The sequence below is a fragment of the Bos indicus genome, chromosome 7, assembly GCF_029378745.1.
Source record: "Bos indicus isolate NIAB-ARS_2022 breed Sahiwal x Tharparkar chromosome 7, NIAB-ARS_B.indTharparkar_mat_pri_1.0, whole genome shotgun sequence".
Classification (NCBI taxonomy): domain Eukaryota; kingdom Metazoa; phylum Chordata; class Mammalia; order Artiodactyla; family Bovidae; genus Bos; species Bos indicus.
In genome coordinates this window covers 22,578,317-22,597,482 of record NC_091766.1, presented here as the reverse complement: position 1 = coordinate 22,597,482, position 19,166 = coordinate 22,578,317, and the positions used below count along the sequence as shown (strand labels likewise).

The following is a 19,166-nucleotide window of genomic DNA, read 5'->3' as shown; positions in this document are numbered from 1 at the left end:
AGCCCGAGTGCTACAACCAAGACCCAATGCAGCCAAGTAATAAACATTAAAAAACAAAACAAAAAAACACTCTCAGGATGAATCTCTACAGTCAATACAAATTCAAACTCAAGATATACATATTCTGCAGCTATAGTCCTATAATCAAAAGTTATGCTGAAGAATCTTCTCCAAATTATTTTTAGGCTGCCTTCAGCCTAACAGTGCAGTTAAAAACTTGGAGACAGCTGTGGTTTCAAATCCTGCCTCTATCAGTTATTAACCATATAACAATAGATAATCTACTTAACATTTATTTTTTGTACAATAGGGAATGTCAACAGTTTCTTTTCAAACTTAAATTTTTAAAATAAATCTACTAAATGTGTAGCACAGACACACATGTTAAAGGTTAACAAATATTAGTCTTATGTTTTATATGTTTCATTATGAAATTACGAAAGTTAAATTATATCAGCAGACTATTAAAACTATTTGAAAGATTTTCAGCAATACCTCCAAGTTAACATGCCCATACATTAAATACAGAATTCCATTCCATTGGTTTTATCATCCATGAAGGTGTAAATATATTCTGCAAAATGGCAATGAAAAGCTGTAACACTTACCACACCTGAAGCTCACACCACAGATTCTAAATGCCATTTCCTACTAAAAGAAACCTGGTGTGATGTATGTCAGAGAGTGTTTTGCCTATGTTCTCCTCTAGGAGTTTTATAGTTTCTGGTCTTAGGTTTAGATCTTTAATCCATTTTGAGTTTATTTTGGTGTATGGTGTTAGAAAGTGTTCTAGTTTCATTCTTTTACAAGTGGTTGACCAGATTTCCCAGCACCACTTGTTAAAGAGATTGTCTTTAATCCATTGTATATTCTTGCCTCCTTTGTCAAAGATAAGGTGTCCATATGTGCGTGGATTTATCTCTGGGCTTTCTATTTTGTTCCATTGATCTATATTTCTGTCTTTGTGCCAGTACCATACTGTCTTGATAACTGTGGCTTTGTAGTAGAGCCTGAAGTCAGGTAGGTTGATTCCTCCAGTTCCATACTTCTTTCTCAAGATCGCTTTGGCTATTCGAGGTTTTTTGTGTTTCCATACAAATTGTGAAATTATTTGTTCTAGCTCTGTGAAGAATACTGTTGGTAGCTTGATAGGGATTGCATTGAATCTATAAATTTCTTTGGGTAGTATACTCATTTTCACTATATTGCTTCTTCCAATCCATGAACATGGTATATTTCTCCATCTATTAGTGTCCTCTTTGATTTCTTTCACCAGTGTTTTATAGTTTTCTATATATAGGTCTTTAGTTTCTTTACGTAGATATATTCCCAAGTATTTTATTCTTTCCGTTGCAATGGTGAATGGAATTGTTTCCTTAATTTCTCTGTTTTCTCATTATTAGTGTATAGGAATGCAAGAACATAGGCAAAACACTCCCCGACATACATCACAGCAGGATCCTCTATGACCCATCTCCCAGAATATTGGAAATAAAAGCAAAAATAAACAAATGGGACCTAATTAACCTTAAAAGCTTCTGCACATCAAAGGAAACTATTAGCAAGGTGAAAAGACAACCTTCAGAATGGGAGAAAATAATAGCAAATGAAGCAACTGACAAACAACTAATCTCAAAAATATACAAGCAACTCCTACAGCTCAACTCCAGAAAAATAAATGACCCAATCAAAAAATGGGCCAAAGAACTAAATAGACATTTCTCCAAAGAAGACATACAGATGGCTAACAAACACATGAAAAGATGCTCAACATCACTCATTATCAGAGAAATGCAAATCAAAACCACTATGAGGTACCATTTCACACCAGTCAGAATGGCTTCGATCCAAAAGTCTACAAATAATAAATGCTGGAGAGGGTGTGGAGAAAAGGGAACCCTCTTACACTGTTGGTGGGAATGCAAACTAGTACAGCCACTATGGAGAACAGTGTGGAGATTCCTTAAAAAACTGGAAATAGAACTGCCTTATGACCCAGCAATCCCACTGCTGGGCATACACACTGAGGAAACCAGAAAGAAAAGAGACACGTGTACCCCAATGTTCATCGCAGCACTGTTTATAATAGCCAGGACATGGAAGCAACCTAGATGTCCATCAGCAGATGAATGGATAAGAAAGCTGTGGTACATATACACAATGGAGTATTACTCAGCTACTAAAAAGAATACATTTGAATCAGTTCTAATGAGGTGGATGAAACTGGAGCCTATTATACAGAGTGAAGTAAGCCAGAAGGAAAAACACCAATACAGTATACTAACGCATATATATGGAATTTAGAAAGATGGTGACAATAACCCGGTGTACGAGACAGCAAAAGAGACACTGATGTATAGAACAGTCTTATGGACTCTGTGGGAGAGGGAGAGGGTGGGAAGATTTGGGAGAATGACATTAAAACATGCAAAATATCATGTATGAAACGAGATGCCAGTCTAGGTTCGATGCATGATACTGGATGCTTGGGGCTAGTGCACTGGGACAACCCAGAGGGATGATATGGGGAGGGAGGAGGGTTCAGGATGGGGAACACATGTATACCTGTGGCGGATTTTGATATTTGGCAAAACTAATACAATTATGTAAAGTTTAAAAATAAAATAAAATTAAAAAAATAAATAAATAAAAGAAACCTGGTTTCTAGATACATGGCTAATTTCAGTAGTAGGACAAGGAAAGTAAAAGCCTGGAACACCTTTTTGGGCCAGAAAGTAGGGTATTACTTAAAGACTATTTCTTATTGTTGTTTAGTTACTGAGTTGTGTCTGACTCTTTTGCGATACTATGGACTGTAGCCCACCAGGCTCCTCTGTCCATGGGATTTCTCAGGCAAGAATACTGGAGAGGGTTGCCATTTCCTACACTGGGAATGTGCCGTCCATCCAGGGACGGAATGTGCGTCTTCTGCTTGGCAGGCAGATTCTTTACATTGAGCCACCTGGGAAGTCCTAAAGACTACTGGATCATGCCAAAGTTCTCAGGAGGAGGAGGAGGAGAATGTAAAGTAGGAAAAGTTCTTCCAAACAGAACATCAGCTAATAAATGGATGGAAGGAATAAACTGCCTACACTTTCTACTGCTCACTGAACACTGTCACCTGGTGACCCCTCAGCATCTCAAATGCAATATATCCAAAGCTAAACTGATTATCTATCCCCTAGCTGTGTCTTGCTCCTAGGTTCCCTGATTTAGGTGACAGTACTCACCTTCAACAGCTCATGTGAGAACATCTCTGTTCACCATCTCAGCTGAAGCAAGTTAGAGAGTCCTTCCCTGGTGGCTCAGACAATAAGGAGTCTGCTTGCAGTGCTGCAGACCCAGGTTTGTTCCCTGGGTCAGGAAAATTCCCTGGAGAAAGGAATGGCTACCCACTCCAGTATTCTTTCCTGGAGAATTCCATGGACAGAGGAGCCTGGTGGGCTACAGTCCATGTTTATACATCATCAAATGTTTATCTGCCTTCTTAGAACAGAAGGCAGCACTCAGTCTCATAATGTGAAGGTCCTGAGTTCCAACCTCAGTGAGCACAGTCTGGGCTTCCCTGGTAGCTCAGCTGGTAAAGAATCCACCAGAATGCAGGAGACCCTGAGGTCAGGAAGATCTGTGGGAGAAGGGAGAGGCTACCCACTCCAGTATTCCTGGGCTTTCCTGGTGGCTCAGACGGTAAAGAATTCACCTGCAATGCAAGAGACCTGGGTTCAATCCCTGGGTTGGGAAGATTCCCCTGGAGAAGAAAATGGCAACCCACTCCAGTATTCTGGCCTAAAGAATTCCACGGACTGGGGAGTCTGGCAGGCCACAGTCCATGGGGTCATAGAGAGTCGGACACGACTGAGCAACTTTCATTCACAACAGAAAACAGCCTTCTTGCCTCTAGTCTGGCACCCTATAATCCATTCTTCACAGTGCTACCAGAGTGATCTTTCTGAAAAGAAAACACAAACTTAACAAGGAGAACACAGTCCCTCATGTTCTGAATCCTGACCATGCCTCCAGCCTCATCTATTTACTACTTAGTCTTGTCCCAATATTCTAGCTACACAGGCAATGTGCATGTTCATACCAAGCTCATCTGCGGCCTTGGAAAATGCTGCTCCCTTTTCTAGGAAAACATACAGTTCCTTCTTTACCTAACTTTTATATATTCTAATTTACACGCAAGTCAGGGTTCCTTTTCTAAAACAATTTGAATGGCACGTTCTTAGTCTTTACTTCTCTCCCCCAACAGCCCTCCTACAAACTCCTGAGCATCTGATACGTGCAACTGTCAGAGTAATTAACCAGACTCTATTTTAATTGTCTGTGTACTTGTCTATCTCCCCCTCTAAGAACCTTTTATTCCTAGCACTTAAAAACAGGACTTGAAAAATACATATCACACAAACATTCATTAGGAAGTCTTCTACAATAATGTATGCATTCAACTCTGCCTCAGAGAGTCATCTGAGGAGCTCATAAGCAATCCAAACTTCAGTTGGCACTTGTAACACTTATGAACTCTTCTTTATGATAAAGTCTTCTTGTATAAGTTGAATGCTCTTAAGAAACCAACCTAGAATAGACTATCAACTTCTGAAAACAAGTTATAAAACAGAATGGTATATTAAAAAAATCATGTAACAAACACATCTGTTTTCATTCTACATAAAACTTGAGAAATATACACTTAAATAGACATAGGCACCTTAAAATATTATACTTCATACAGTACAGGCAAGATTAAATAAGAGGCATTTATTTAGGAAAATATCAGGCTCTCTATAGATATCAATAAAAAACAAACAAACAAGATCAACGCTTAAAATGTAACCTAAAGTTCACTGATAAAGAAAAGCACTGGGGCACTACTGGATGAAGGAAGTAAATGATGACTCATGTGACCCTGAGCAAGACATTTTACCTCTCTCAAGTTTAGTTCCTTTATCTGTATGTGACCCACTTCACCAGCTCTTGAACCATCAGCCAAGGTATTTTTGGAAATCATATATACGTACATTCACAAATACTTGCTAGGTGGTGCTGCTACTTCTGCTATGTACTAAGTGCCCTGTCCACCAAGTCCCACGGGTCTCTGCCTCATGGCAAAGCTGCCAAAGTTTCAGTTTGGGGCAAATAATGGAGAACATCAAACAAGGGCTGCTTATGTCTTCGCAACCTCAAGTTCTTAACAACGAAGGGGCTCCTTCAGTTTTCATCTAAGCCAGATCTCAGTTTACACCAGCTGCTAAGTCAATTCAGTTGTGTCCGATTCTGTGCGACCCCAGAGACGGCAGCCCACCAGGCTCCGCCGTCCCTGGGATTCTCCAGGCAAGAACACCGGAGTGGGTTGCCATTTCCTTCTCCAATGCATGACAGTGAAAAGTGAAAGTGATGTCACTCAGTCGTGTCCAACCCTCAGCGACCCCATGGACTGCAGCCTACCAAGGCTCCTCCATCCATGGGATCTTCCAGGCAAGAGTACTGGAGTGGGGTGCCATTGCCTTCTCTGACACTAGCTGCTGCTGCTGCTACGTCACTTCAGTCGTGTCCGACTCTGTGAGACCCCATAGACGGCAGCCCACCAGGCTTCCCGTCCCTGGGATTCTCCAGGCAAGAACACTGGAGTGGGTTGCCATTTCCTTCTCCAGTGCATGAAAGCGAAAAGTGAAAGTGAAGTCGCTCAGTCATGTCCGACTCTAGCGACCCCATGGACTGCACTAGTTCAAGGTAAAGCCAAAAGGCAACTACAATGTTACAGAGCTCACAACTGTACATCCAAGAACATGACTTTGTCATAGAGTCAAGTTCACCACGCCTGGCTGCTACTGCTCTGCAGAATTCTCTCTCAGAGAAGCTCCTTATCACTCAAAACCATGATTTTATGGTGTCGAAACTACTGAATGGCCAGAGTTGTTATTGTTTTTGCTTTTTTCTCAAGTTGGGAATCTCCAATACATATATGAGGTGTCTTGGAAGAGCAATTATCCAATAAAGGCCCCATCTGGGTCTAGTATTCCCTTTCTATACAGTTTACTTTACAAATGAAGGTCAGAGGGCCCCAGTTGCATAAGTAAGTTCTTGCTTTCCAAGGAGCTCTCTAAATGTGCACCTGCTGTAGAAAAGCACAAGAGAATCCTTGTTCTGCCACCCTTAAGGGTGCACACAGTGACTCCCTCAAAAATTTTGAGTACAATGGTGCTCTTTGGCTAATTCAGAAGGAAAAAAAACCCTAAAATGTACATTTAAAGACCATTATTCTAAATTATGAAAAAGATTTAATAAATAATCACAAGAACACTAAATTTTATATTCTTTCAGTCCAAGCCCCCTCTTTAAATTTTGGTAACACAAACAAGCTAGATTTTTTATAAAATGATTTTCTGGATTGTAAATAGGCAATTACATTAACATCTAGCTGAGCATGAAATATTTGCCCAACAAAAGTTTAAAGTCATATGCTTAAAAACACATGAAAAGTTAAAACTGGCACTGCAGGTAAAGCTGCAAATGTGTTTTAAAGCCGTATAAAAAAGAAGTTCCTCTTTCAAAGTATGACTTAAGTTCCTCTATCTGAATTGTCTGTGAAGAACTGCCAGGTAAAACACATAGTTTCTTTATGGTCACTGTACATTATTTACATCTTACTAGGAGAAGATTTGGAGAAGGAAATGGCAACCCACTCCAGTGTTCTTGCCTGGAGAATCCCAGGGACGGGGGAGCCTGGTGAGCTGCCATCTATAGGGTCTCACAGAGTTGGACACAACTGAAGTGACTTAGCAGGAGAAGATTAACAGCAAATTTTGCTCTGTGCCAAATTCAATCTTTTTTCCCCAGCACTTCAAATATCAGACCAACAGAAATTACTACTAGAAAAACACGAAAACAGTATTGGTCAGATTCTTTTCCTTTTTAGAGTCATTCACTCTACAAATATTTGGTTACCTACCATGTAACAAGTATTGCATGATGGAACTGGGAGATAAAGATACAGTCACTGTCTTCAAGACGCTTACAATCCAGCCAGGGAGAACAAGCCAGCAATCCTAACACAGAACAGTAATTGCTGAGACAGGAAGGGACACAGAGAAGGAATGGGAGATCAGATTTCAGTGAGGCGGCTGCATTTGTCAAGTGAGAGGATGGTGTTCAAGACAAAGGAAATAGCAGACTAGCATGTACGGCTATTACTGAGGGTTCATTATGATTGGCACTTCGTTAAATACTTTGGGGCTTCCCTGGTGGCTCACAAGGTAAGGAATCCACCTGAAACACAGGTGACCCGGGTTGGATCTCTGGGTCAGGAAGATCCCCTGGAGAAGGGAATGGCTACTCACTCAAGTATTCTTGCTTGAAGAATTCCATGGACAGAGGAGCCTGGTGGGGCTACAGTTCATTGGGCAGCAAAACTTTACATATCTCATTTAGTCCACATAACAATCCCCAAAAGATATTCAATCTTAAAATTAGGTAACTTTTCCAAGGTCACTAAAATTCTCAGTGCTATAGCCCAGATCTGAAGTAGGCTTGTTTAAATGCAAAATTCCATGACTGTAAACACTTTTCCATCCTACATAAAAGCACAGAGACTGGGGAAAATGGCACAATGGACAATGTTTCTAACCGCTATCCATATATCATAATTACTTAAGGAGTATAGAATTACTTCTATAAATACCAATGCTTGACACTCCATTCCAGATTTTAATTCAAGAAATGAGATGGGCCTCAGCATTATTAAAAAAAAAACAATTCCCTAGGTTGAGAAACATATGTAGCCCAGGTTGAAAAATACTGTGTTATGACACTCACATTTCTCTGATAATCAGTGACGCTGACCATCTTTTCATGTTTGTTGGCCATCTGTGTGTCTTCTGTGGAGATAAGTCTCTTTAAGCCTTCTGCCCATTTTTTTCATTGGGGTTTTTTTTTTTTTAATTGAGTTGCATAAGCTGTTTATATATTTTGGAGATTAGTCCTTTGTCAGTCAACTCATTTGCAAATATTTTCTCCCATTCTGAGGGTTGTCTTTTTCACCTCATTTATGGTTTCCTTTGCTTGCAAAAGCTTTTAAGTTTAACAAGGTCCCAATTGTTTATTTTTGTTTTTATTTTCATTACTCTAGGAGGTGAGTCAAAAAAAGATCTTGCTGCGATTTATGTCAAAGAGTGCTTTACCTATGTTTTCCTCTAAGAGCTTTGTAGTGTCTGGACTCACATTTAAGTCTTTAATCCATTCTGAGTTTATTTTTGTGTATGGTGTTAGGGAGTGTTCTAATTTTTTTTTAATTGAAAGATAATTACTTTACATAATTTTGTTGTTTTCTGTCAAACCTCAACAGTCATAGGTATACATACATACCTTCCCTTTTGAACCTCCCTCACATCTCCCTCCCCAGGTGTTCTAATTCCATTCTCTTACATGTAGCTGTGAAATTAAAAGATGCTTGCTCCTTGGAAGAAAAGCTATGACAAACCTAGACAGCATATTAAAAAGCAGAGACATTACTTTACCAACGAAGGTCCATATAGTCAAAGCTATGGTTTTCCCAGTAATCATGTATGGATGTGAGAGTTGGACCATAAGGAAAGCTGAGCGCCAAAGAATTGATGCTTTTGTACTGTGGTGTTGGAGAACACTCTTGAGAGTCCCTTGGACTGTAAGGAGATCAAACCAGTCTAAAGGAAATCAATTGTGAATATTCATTGGAGGAACTGATGCCGAAGCTCCAATACTTAAGGCCATCTGATGTGAAGAACTGACTCACTGAAAAAGACCCTATGCTGGGAAAGATTGAAGGCAGGAGGAGAAGGGGATAACAGAGGATGAGATGGTTGGATGGCATCACGGACTCAATGGACATGAGTTGGAGCAAGCTCCAGGAGTTGGTGATGGATAGTGAAGCCTGGCGTGCTGCAGTCTCTGAGGTCACAAAGGGTCAGACATGACTGAGCGAGTAAACTGAACTGTCCAGTTTTCCCAAGATCACTTACTGAAGAGACTGTCTTCTCTCCATTGTATATTCTTGCGTCTGTCATAGATCAGGTGACCACAGGTGCATGGGTTTACTTCTGGGCTTTCTATTCTGTTCAATTGATCTAAACTACAATAAGGTATCACCTCACACTGGTCAGAATGGTCATCATAAAAAAATCTACAAACAATAAATGCTGGAAAGGGTGTGGAGAGAAGAGAATCCTCCTACACTGTTGGTGGGAATGTAAAACGGTACAGCTACTATAGAGAACAGTACAAAGTTTCCTTAAAATAAAAACAGAGCTATCATGTGTCCCAGCAATCCCACTCCTGGGCATATACCTGGGGAAAACCATAATTCAAAAAGATACATATACCCCAATGTTCACTGCAGCACTATTCAGACTGGCCAGGACATGGATGCAACCTAAACATCCATCAACAGAGGAATGGATAAAGGGTATGTAGTGTATATATACAATGAAATATTACTCAGCCATATAAAGGGACAAAACAGTGCTGTTTGCAGAGACGTGGCTGGATCTAGAGACTGTTATAAAGAGTGAAGTCAGAAAGAGAGAAACAAATATTGTATAATATCACTTGTATGTGGAATCTAGATAAATAGTACAGATGAACTTATTTGCAAATAAGAAATAGAGACACAGATGTAGAGAACTTACCTACAGGAGGAAGGGGAGCAGGGCGGGTGTGGGATGAATTGAAGACTGGAATTGACACACATGCACTCCTACGTTTAAACTGACACATACACACTACTGTGTAAACCTAAGGTCACGACGGAGCACCGAGTTCCTTGTACCACACAGGAGATTCTCACTAGTTGTCTATTTTATACACAGTAGTGTATGTATGCATAGTTTGAACCCAATCAGAAGTGGGCAGAAGACCTGAACAGACATTTCTCCAAAGAAGACATGTAGATGGCTAAGAAACACATGAAAAGATGCTCAACATCACTCATTATTAGAGAAATGCAAATCAAAACCACAATGAGGTTTTCACCTCATACCAGTCAGAATGGCCATGATCAAAAAAATCTACAAACAATAAATGCTGGAGAGGGTGTGGAGAAAAGGGTACCCTCTTGCACTGTTGGTGGGAATGTAAATTGATACAGCCACTATGGAGAAGAATATGGAAATTCCTTTTAAAAAACTAGGAATAAAACTACCATATGACCCAAGAATTTCACTAGTGAGCATATACCCTGAAGAAACCATACTGAAAAAGACACATGTACCCCAGTGTTCACTGTAGCACTATTAACAATAGCTAGGTCATGGAAGCAACCTAGATGTCCACTTACAGAAGAATGGATAAAGAAGTTGTGGTACATATATACATGGAATATTACTCAGCCATAAAAAGGAATGCATTTGAATCAGTTCTAACCATGTGGATGAACCTAGAGACTATTTATACAGAGTGAATGAAGTCAGACAAAAACAAATATCGTATTATGCACATAAAGGAACTCTAGAAAGATGGTACTGATGAACCTATTTGCAGGGCAGGAACGGAGACCCAGCACAGAAAACAGACTTGTGGACACAGTAGGAGAAGGAGAGGGAGACGAACAAAGAAATTAGCCCTGAAACATCCACATTACCATATGTAAAACAGACAGCTGGAGCTGGTGGGAATTTGCTATATGACGAAGGGAGCTCAAACTTGGTGCTCTGCGACTACCTAGAGGGGTGGGATGGGGTGGGAGGTGAGAGAGGTTCAATAGGGAGCAGACATGTGTATATGCCTATAGCTGATTCATGTTGACGTATGGCAGAAACTAACTCTATATTGTAAAGCAATTATCCTCCAATTAAAAATAAATAAAAATAAACTCAAGTAACTCCAAAAAAAAAAGAAAAAGGGTGCGTGTTTGGGGGTGTGGGATGATAAGGCTAGACTGCAAGGCAGAAGATAATGGAGGACTCTACATCTTTCCCATTCCCATCAGAGCCAAATTCATGAACTTGCAGCCTTCACTTTCTTGGGTCTTATTCTCTAATCCACTGCAGTCAGGCTCTGTATTCAGTCCACTGAAAGCATTCTGATGGAAGCAACCTGAAGAATATAGGAGCCTTCACCTTTCTCGAATTCTCTATAGTACCTGATGTTAATAATTAGGGATTTCTTTATGAAATGTCTTCCTCTAAGTTCTTCTCCTACCTCTATAAACACTTTCTTTTCATTATCTTTGGCAGTTTTCTTTTTCTTCCCTCATCCCTTTAAAATCAGAGCACTCAAGAGTCTGTCCTCCTTTTCTCAGTCGACTTCACCTATGACTCATAAGCTGTAGACTCTCAGACCAACTCAGACCATTAGCCGGTTTGATCTGAAGCTCCAAATGCTTTCTGAACATCTCTGTGTCCCCTGTTGCTGCTAAGTCGCTTCAGTCGTGTCCGACTCTGTGCGACCCCACAGACGGCAGCCCACCAGGCTCCCCCGTCCCTGGGACTCTCCAGGCAAGAACACTGGAGTGGGTTGCCATTTCCTTCTCCAATGCATGAAAGTGAAAAGTCAAAGTGAAGTCGCTCAGTCATGTCTGACTCTTAGCGACCCCATGGACTGTAGCCCGCCAGGTTCCTCAATCCATGGGATTTTCCAGGCAAGAGTACTGGAGTGGGGTGCCAACTGAATTCTCTTCCTACCCTAATTCTGCCTTTTAATAATGTGCTATTATACACAGTTACCCAAATGAGAAACTAAGAAATTATCTGAACTTCTGCTTTGCTCTGAACAGACCCAGTCCAAGTCTGTCCCAACAAGCAAAAGACAGAAAAGTTTGCCACATTTGCCCCAGAGCTACTGCAGTTTAAAGGAACATAAAGACAGAGTGTCTCTTGGCCTGAAGTGCAGCATCTGAAGTTTGAGGCAGTTGCCTCAAGAGTAGGGTTGGAAAGAATGAGGTGGCCATTCCAAAAAGGGTCAGGTGAGTCAAGGTATAAAGGATAAGCAGACGAAGACCAAGAAAAGCCAAGATAGGAGGTTCAAAGTCCAGCCCAGAGATTAAAATGCAAAGAACCAAGATAGTTTCCTAGTTCTCTTGGTCACTGGAAAGAATACACACTGTATGATTCCACTCAAATGAATGCAAAAACATCTTTCACGGCGAAAGATATAAGAACAGTTTCCTTTGGGAAAAGGTACTGAGTGGGAGAGGAAAAGGGGGAGTTTCTGGAGTGCTGGTAATATTCTATAATAATGATTTGGAGGGTACCTAAATATATTTGTGAAAATTAAGCTGGCTATACACTTGAAAGCATGTGGAATTTACTGTATGTGTATTATGTTGTTGTTTAGTTGCTAAGCCATGTCTGACTTTTGTGAACCCAAGGATTGTAGCCAGCCAGGTTCCTTTCTCCATGGGATCTCCCACTCAAGAACAATGGAGTGGGCTGCCATTTCTTTCTCCAGGGAATCTTTCCAATGCAAGGACTAACCCCATGTCTCCTGCATTGGCAGGCAGATTCTTTACCACTGAGCCACCAGGGAAGCCCCCATATGTATTATAGTCAATTTCAAAGACTAAATAAAAAAAAGTCTGGCAGGATGTACAAACTCCCATTTCAATCAATGAGCATGTTGAGTCAACTCTACTTCACTATTCCACTATGTCATATTCTGCTACCTTATTTCACTCCTAAACTATTGCATTTGTTTCCTAAAACTAGATCCACATCTCCTGATTTCCCAGTTATCCTGATATAATCATTAACAGTCTTGCCTTTCACATTGAAAAATACTCTGGTGTGGACAAAATGTTGTTTGTTCATCCTACTGAAAACCACCTGCCTCTAGCGTAGCCAGCCTGTACCGCTTCTTAACCCATCCCCTGGCTCCACCTACACCTTCAACAATGCCCACAGAGTAATCTTTGTAAAAGTGACCCTATTTCTGGGCTAAATAGCTGTTAAACCCTCCAACAGTTCTTTATTTACAACATCCAGTCCAAATCCCTGAAATGATCCAACCCTGCTATTATATCCAGCTCCAACATTTAACACCCAACACCACGCATCATCTCCTTATACACACAAAACACCATACACTAGTCCAGTGTTTTGCGACCTTTCTTCATTATCACATCTCTCCAAAGAGTATTTTTCTTAATTGCCACCCCATCTCCAACTAAACATTAAGGAATAAGACACTGTCCAGTAACGATGAGTTTCATGTAATATTACTACACATACCATAGATCTAAGTTTGGTTTTTTTTCCATTCCCCTCAAAGACCCAATTTTTGTCCCACTGGGAATGACACCATCCCCACTGGGAATGCACGCTCTCAGACTGGCTACTTGTTCTACAAATGTACCTGGCTTGTCACCATTAGTGCCTTTGCTCCTGCTGCCCTCTGCCTGGAATGACCTCCCTCCTGGATATCATCTAGAAAGCTATTCACAATATTATGGGTTTAATTTAAAGGTCCTCCAAGGAGACTTTCCTTTTCTCACTTGCAGCTGTAAAGTGCCCTATTCACATCTTCGTCACCAGTAATCTTAACGTTTTACTAATGTCTTGTCTGTCTCCTAAATCACTGAAGAATAGGGACCATGTCTAATTTCTCCCTACAACCTTGGCTTTGAGTATTCTAACATATCTGCTTACTGAATGGATAAATTAATGTTATCATCTGCATGCGGTAACCAAACATCTCAGTTTGCTGGAGACAAATGACTTCTCTCATCTGTTTTCCAGGTGTAAATACTAATCCACCTCTTCTCATTCTCAAAAATAATTTGGATGACAATTTATACTGCTAAACTATCTAGGTAATGGGAAATAACTCTGAGCAAGAATAGAAGATGATCAGATCTCAGTACTAGGAAGATCACTCTAACCAAATATGACAATAAGTAAAATGACTCAAAAATTCAGGGGTGAAATGATAAAAGTGTGAACTAGGATAGTTGAGCTGGACAGGAAGTGAGAGACTCTCAAGATGTAAAATCAACAAGGTTTAGTGACAAATTAGATACAGAGAAGAGGACAGCAGGGGAAATTGAGTAAAGACACTAATTCTGAACTGGGAAACTGAGGCAGTCAACCAGAAGAATATTAAAGAGTAAGAATGATGATGGTTTCTATTTCAGACAAGTGATTTAAGAACCTAGAAGACAATTTAGTAGTTATATAATGAATCTGAAGCACATGAAAGGTGGTAAGATGTGACAGACTTATGTGTCAACCTATTAAAAATTAACAGAAGTCACATTGCTGATTGAGACCACCCAGGTGTACAAAATCAGCAGTTCTAATGAATAGAAAGTATTATATTTTAAAATGAGGTCTTAAATAATTCTTAGTTTTGTTCTGTTTAACATATTGATCGTTTAATATGTGCGAAGCATGGTATTAAGCAGTTAGAGATGGAAATATAAGAGAAATACTCTGCTCACTCTGAGGTAGAAAAGAAAGATTACAGAGAAAGAACGGCATTGAATATGAATGGAGTTGAGAGAAACGCAAATTCAGGGTCTCAATTTTGACTGTGGTGTCTTTAATTTTGGTATAAGGACTCAAAATGAGTACCTTAATAGCTTTCGTTGCTTCAGAGCACTAAGCTTCCCATGGAGTAGTTAAGCCTAAAATTTTCCATTAAAAAAAAAAAAACAAACCTTTGTAAAGTGCAAAAGGAAATCAGAGGACTAGCTCAGGAAAGCCCATGTGCTATGGAGGGTGAATCTACAAAGCAGGAGAGCTGGCCAGAAAAGTAAAACTGCTTTAGAACACGGTTCTAAATGGCATTCTTCACAAAACTTCCCATTCTCAGTGTCTGGCTCACTAGGATTATGCTTGAGTTGATAGTTTCATGTAAGGACAACAGATGGTTCAAAATAAAGGAACCATTAATTCTGTCCCAGAAACAAACAGAAGAATTCTTTATTCATGAATTATATGATGCAAACATCTGATTACAAGATTCTAAGACACTGATTCTTAATCTATTTGTATATTTTTCATAATGCTTTGTACCCAGTAGGTATTCAAGGAAAAAAAGCTGAATGAATGCATTTTACCCCTTCTATTACATATTTTCTTGACTTAGCTTCCAAGACATCACCATTCAATCCTGGTTTTTCTTTGGCTGCACTGTTGGCTCCCACGCATTCTCCTTTGCTGGTCTCTGCTCTTCTCACTGGCCTTGTAATGACCAAGTCTCCCAGGGCACTGTCTTTGGTCCTCATGTACGCTCACCACTTTGGCAATTTCATTTAGTCTCATGACTTTAAACATTATCCTTAAGCTAATAACTATAAAGCTTCTATTTGCAGCCCAGCCTTCTCTTTAGAAATAACTATAAACTGTATATGCGACTCCTTACTCAACATTTCTAACAGACAATTCAAATGTGACATGTTCAAAACTGAATTTCTGATCCATTCCCGTTCCCCAAACTACTTATCCTGCAGCTTTCCCGGGCTCTTTGACACAGCTCAAACTCTTTGATTGTTAACTCCAACACTCCAGTTATTCTAGCCAAAAACTTTGAAATCATGCTTGATGGCTTTCCTTTCCCTCAAAGCACAAATCCAATCCATTAGCAAATCATGTCTGCTAAACCTTCAAAATATTTCCATAACTGACTACTGCTCACCACCAGCATTATTATCCTTTAGTCTGAGCTATGATCATCTCTTCCCTGCTTTAGATAACCTCTAACTGATGTTCCTGTTTCTTTCTATCCTCGCTCCCAGTCTATTTTCAACCCAGCAAGCAGCCAGGGGATGCATTAAAAAGTAGGATTACATTGCTCCTCTGCTTCAAAACATTTTGGTGGAAAACAGAACTCTTTTTCATTCAAAATAAAATTAAAAAATATACAATTAAGAGTCCTGCATGATAAGTTCCATCTTACATCACCATTGCCTCTCTGACTTCATCTCTTACCACTCTGCACTAGTCACTTAGAGCTCCTTGCTATTCCTTGAATGCACCAAACACTCTTTCATTTAAAGACCTTTGCAATGACTATTCTACTTGGAAAGCTATGTCCCAATATATCCCTACGGCTAATTCTATCACATGAATCAAAGCTTTAATAAAAATTCATCTCAATCAAGACACCAACTATCTTAAACTGCACACAGTCCTTGTCCATGTCTTCCAATTCCTTTATCCTGATCTTTTTAAAATTTGCAATTATCAGCTAACATATTATGTAGCATACTTGTTTCCTATATTTATCTGTCCATCTCCCTCCCTCTTCAGTTAGAATATTAATAAAAACTCCAGCAGGGTAGGCCTGTTTAGTTCACTGATACACCCTAGTGCACAAAATAATGCCTTGAACTGGTAAGCTTTCAATAACTGTTGAATATATTTATTACAGATGCTTAACAGTCCACTAAAAAGAATAAGGAACTTATGAAAGCAGAAATGACCCTGTGAGAATTTCATCAAATTATTTATCACAAATAAATCATCACTAGAATTCAATTTATCACTTCTTTATTGATACTTCTGTGCACCCCCACCCCAAACAAATTCTACACTCAATTAAAAGCACTGCCAAAGATGGGACTTCCCTTAGGACTCTACACTTTTCCTGCTAAGGGCCAGGGTTCAATCCCTGGTCAGGGAACTAAGATCCCACAAGTCACATGGTGTGGCCATAAATAAATAAAAATAGTTCAAAAAGCACTGCCAATGAATCAAGCAGTTAACATGTTATATGCTGCTAGATGTCAGAGCTCCAGTCTGTGTACTGTGGGCAGCTGTTTCAGCATTCATTCCCTTAAACAATGCTGCTGTTTCAGTAAAACAAGATGAAGTACTTAACACAGCAAACACTAGCCAACATAACTTTGTGAACAGTTCAGAAAATTTCCTAAGGCTCAAAAATAAGCAAACTAGGTAATTTTGTTAATAAAGAGAATTAGGATTTTCCCATTAACATGCTCTCTTATCATTGTGGAATTATGTTAGAAATCAATATCAAAATGTATGTGAAAAATAACCCACTTATTTTCAAGTGCAATGTGACAGTTACCAAAAGAGATCTGACTGAGCCACTGAAAGCCTCAAAAAAGTTAGAAGACTGAAAAAGCACAGAGGGTGAATGAGAAGACAGAAGAAAGTTTTACTATCAAAGATACTTTAGCAACTTCATGCATTTGAAATTAAATGTCCACTTTTAAATGACAGGTTAACAAGGAAAATCAGAAAATATTTTTAACAGAATAAAAAGGAAAAGAAAATTTACCAGAATTTGTTGCATGCAGCTGAAGCTGCTTGATACTTTCTAATGATATAGAAACTATGGTAGGTTCACCTGTTCAAAATGAACGCTTTCAATTAACTCACAATGACCTCAAGAACTATCAGGGAAACTAAGACACCTAGAATTACAAATTCAAGTCGTAAAAAGAGGGCTGTGGAAAGTGGTAGAATTTGCTTTGTTTCTATGCAAAGATCAGGATCTCCAACAACAAAGTCTGATCCATCAGCTAAAATTACAGTTTGACTGTCATGTCACAAAAGGTCAGTCCAAATTACTGAGATCTACTATGCAAAACATATAAACCTGAAAAACACAAAAGTGAATTCAGAAGAACTAACCCAAAGCACTTTCTTTCATTTATTTCAATTACACACAAGACAATCCAACAATACATTCACAACATTGTTTTTGCTTTTTGGTTTAAGAAACATAGCACTTATTATGGAAATTTCTCCAAACCAAGGAAAACCTCACCTCGCCCCCTAAGCACTCTACACCGACCGGCAAGGTTAACAGGTTTTAGTTATTTGCCTGAAAACTAGCCTGCAGGTCAAATGAAAACTATTTAAGCTGATGCCATTACTGCTAACTCAATAAAGCAGGTTTTGGATCCAAGCACAAAATACTGTAAAATTTGTCAATGACACAGTCTGAAAAATTACCTCCTGAACTGATCTTTAAATACGCAGAATTCTCCACTAGAATTCATCACCTGAACTGGACGCAAAGTTTTAAACTGATGTTGAAAACTTGATCGTTCAGGCAACTGAACAGTATTTAAAGTGCCTATACGGTAACTTTAAGAGAAATTATTAAACTTTAAGTAACAGAGATTTGGGGTTTTCTCTTTGTTATTTTAATGACACGGCAGATACATTTCACTTACAACTTCCACCTCCTTTTCATAGTCTACCTAGTTACGGGACAATCTCACTCCGAGAACCGGCATTTTACCCTGAAAAAATACGATTTAGTAATGGTGCTTTCTTATCGAAAACACTGGGAAGTCACCGGCCAAGTACCGGGTGTGCGGAGAAAGCAGCTTTTTGAGAAGGAAAGACGGCCGTCACCCGCCCGCGAGAAGGGCCCGGTTTAGGACCGGGAACGCAGAGAACAGATAGCCTGGCAAGCAGGTGCGAGGCTCTGGCAAGGGGACAGTCGCCGCAACTTTCAGACCGACAGGGGGAAGCTGTCCGTTGGACAGAGGGAGGCTCGACGGGTCAGCTGGCCTTACCTCGGGCGTCCGCTCTGGCGGCTTCTTCTTCAGCGCCTGCCTAGCGCCAGGATCCACAGGTGAGTTCATGGTCGCGGCCCCGGCCCCCGTGCTCCCCAGCCTGCCCTTAGCAGCCCATGCGACAGGCCATTTACCCTAGGTAGGGGGGCTACACCCTCCCCCTCGCAACTCCCCTGAAGAAGGGAACTCCGAACTGCGGCGGGGACCGCGCTTTGGCAAATAAGCCTTCGCAACGCCCGCCCAGGGCCTCAGCCCACGCGCGACTGGCCAGAGGGCAGCCCGCGCGGGGGCGGAGGGAAGGCTAATGCGCGTGCGCAGCACGCGCAAGCGCGCAAACGAACGCCTAAGGGCGTGACTCCGCGGTGACGTAAAAACTGGGGCGGTGCCCCGAAGCCTCTCCCATCACTTCTACGTGAGAGTTGAGGAAACGTCGCGAGACTTCACTTAAACCTGTCTTTGCATCTGCCTCGGAGTTGCGGTTTCAGCCGCTCCAGCTTCCGGTGGCGGGGCCGGAAACGGCTTGTGACCGACTGAGAGAAAATAGCGTATGGAGGATCAAACCGTGGGGCAGGAGTTCTGGGTGGAGAGTTGTTTGTGCCAAAATCCGGAAGTTCAGGGCGTGGCCAGGCTCGGGGCGGAGCTCCAATTCTGCAGCTCCAACACCGCTTCTTTGGATAATGTGCGGAAGTCGAAGCAACCATTC

At 40.6% G+C, this 19,166-nt stretch overlaps 1 protein-coding gene across 6 annotated transcripts in view; it reads right to left on the bottom strand.

Moving 5' to 3' along the window:
- The window catches only part of RAPGEF6 (Rap guanine nucleotide exchange factor 6), a 227,846-nt gene extending 209,079 nt beyond the window's left edge, over positions 1 to 18,767 (bottom strand). For 3 of the 6 annotated variants that reach the window (XM_070792033.1, XM_070792038.1, XM_070792035.1), the window contains exon 1: positions 18,464 to 18,765. In XM_070792033.1, coding sequence (XP_070648134.1) covers positions 18,464 to 18,532 — 69 coding nt within the window. In that variant the 5' untranslated portion in view covers positions 18,533 to 18,765. Of the gene's footprint in view, positions 1 to 18,463 lie in introns of all 6 variants that reach the window. The other 3 variants (XM_070792042.1, XM_070792043.1, XM_070792034.1) reach the window with 3 other exon arrangements.
- Between the last annotated feature and the right edge of the window lie 399 nt (positions 18,768 to 19,166).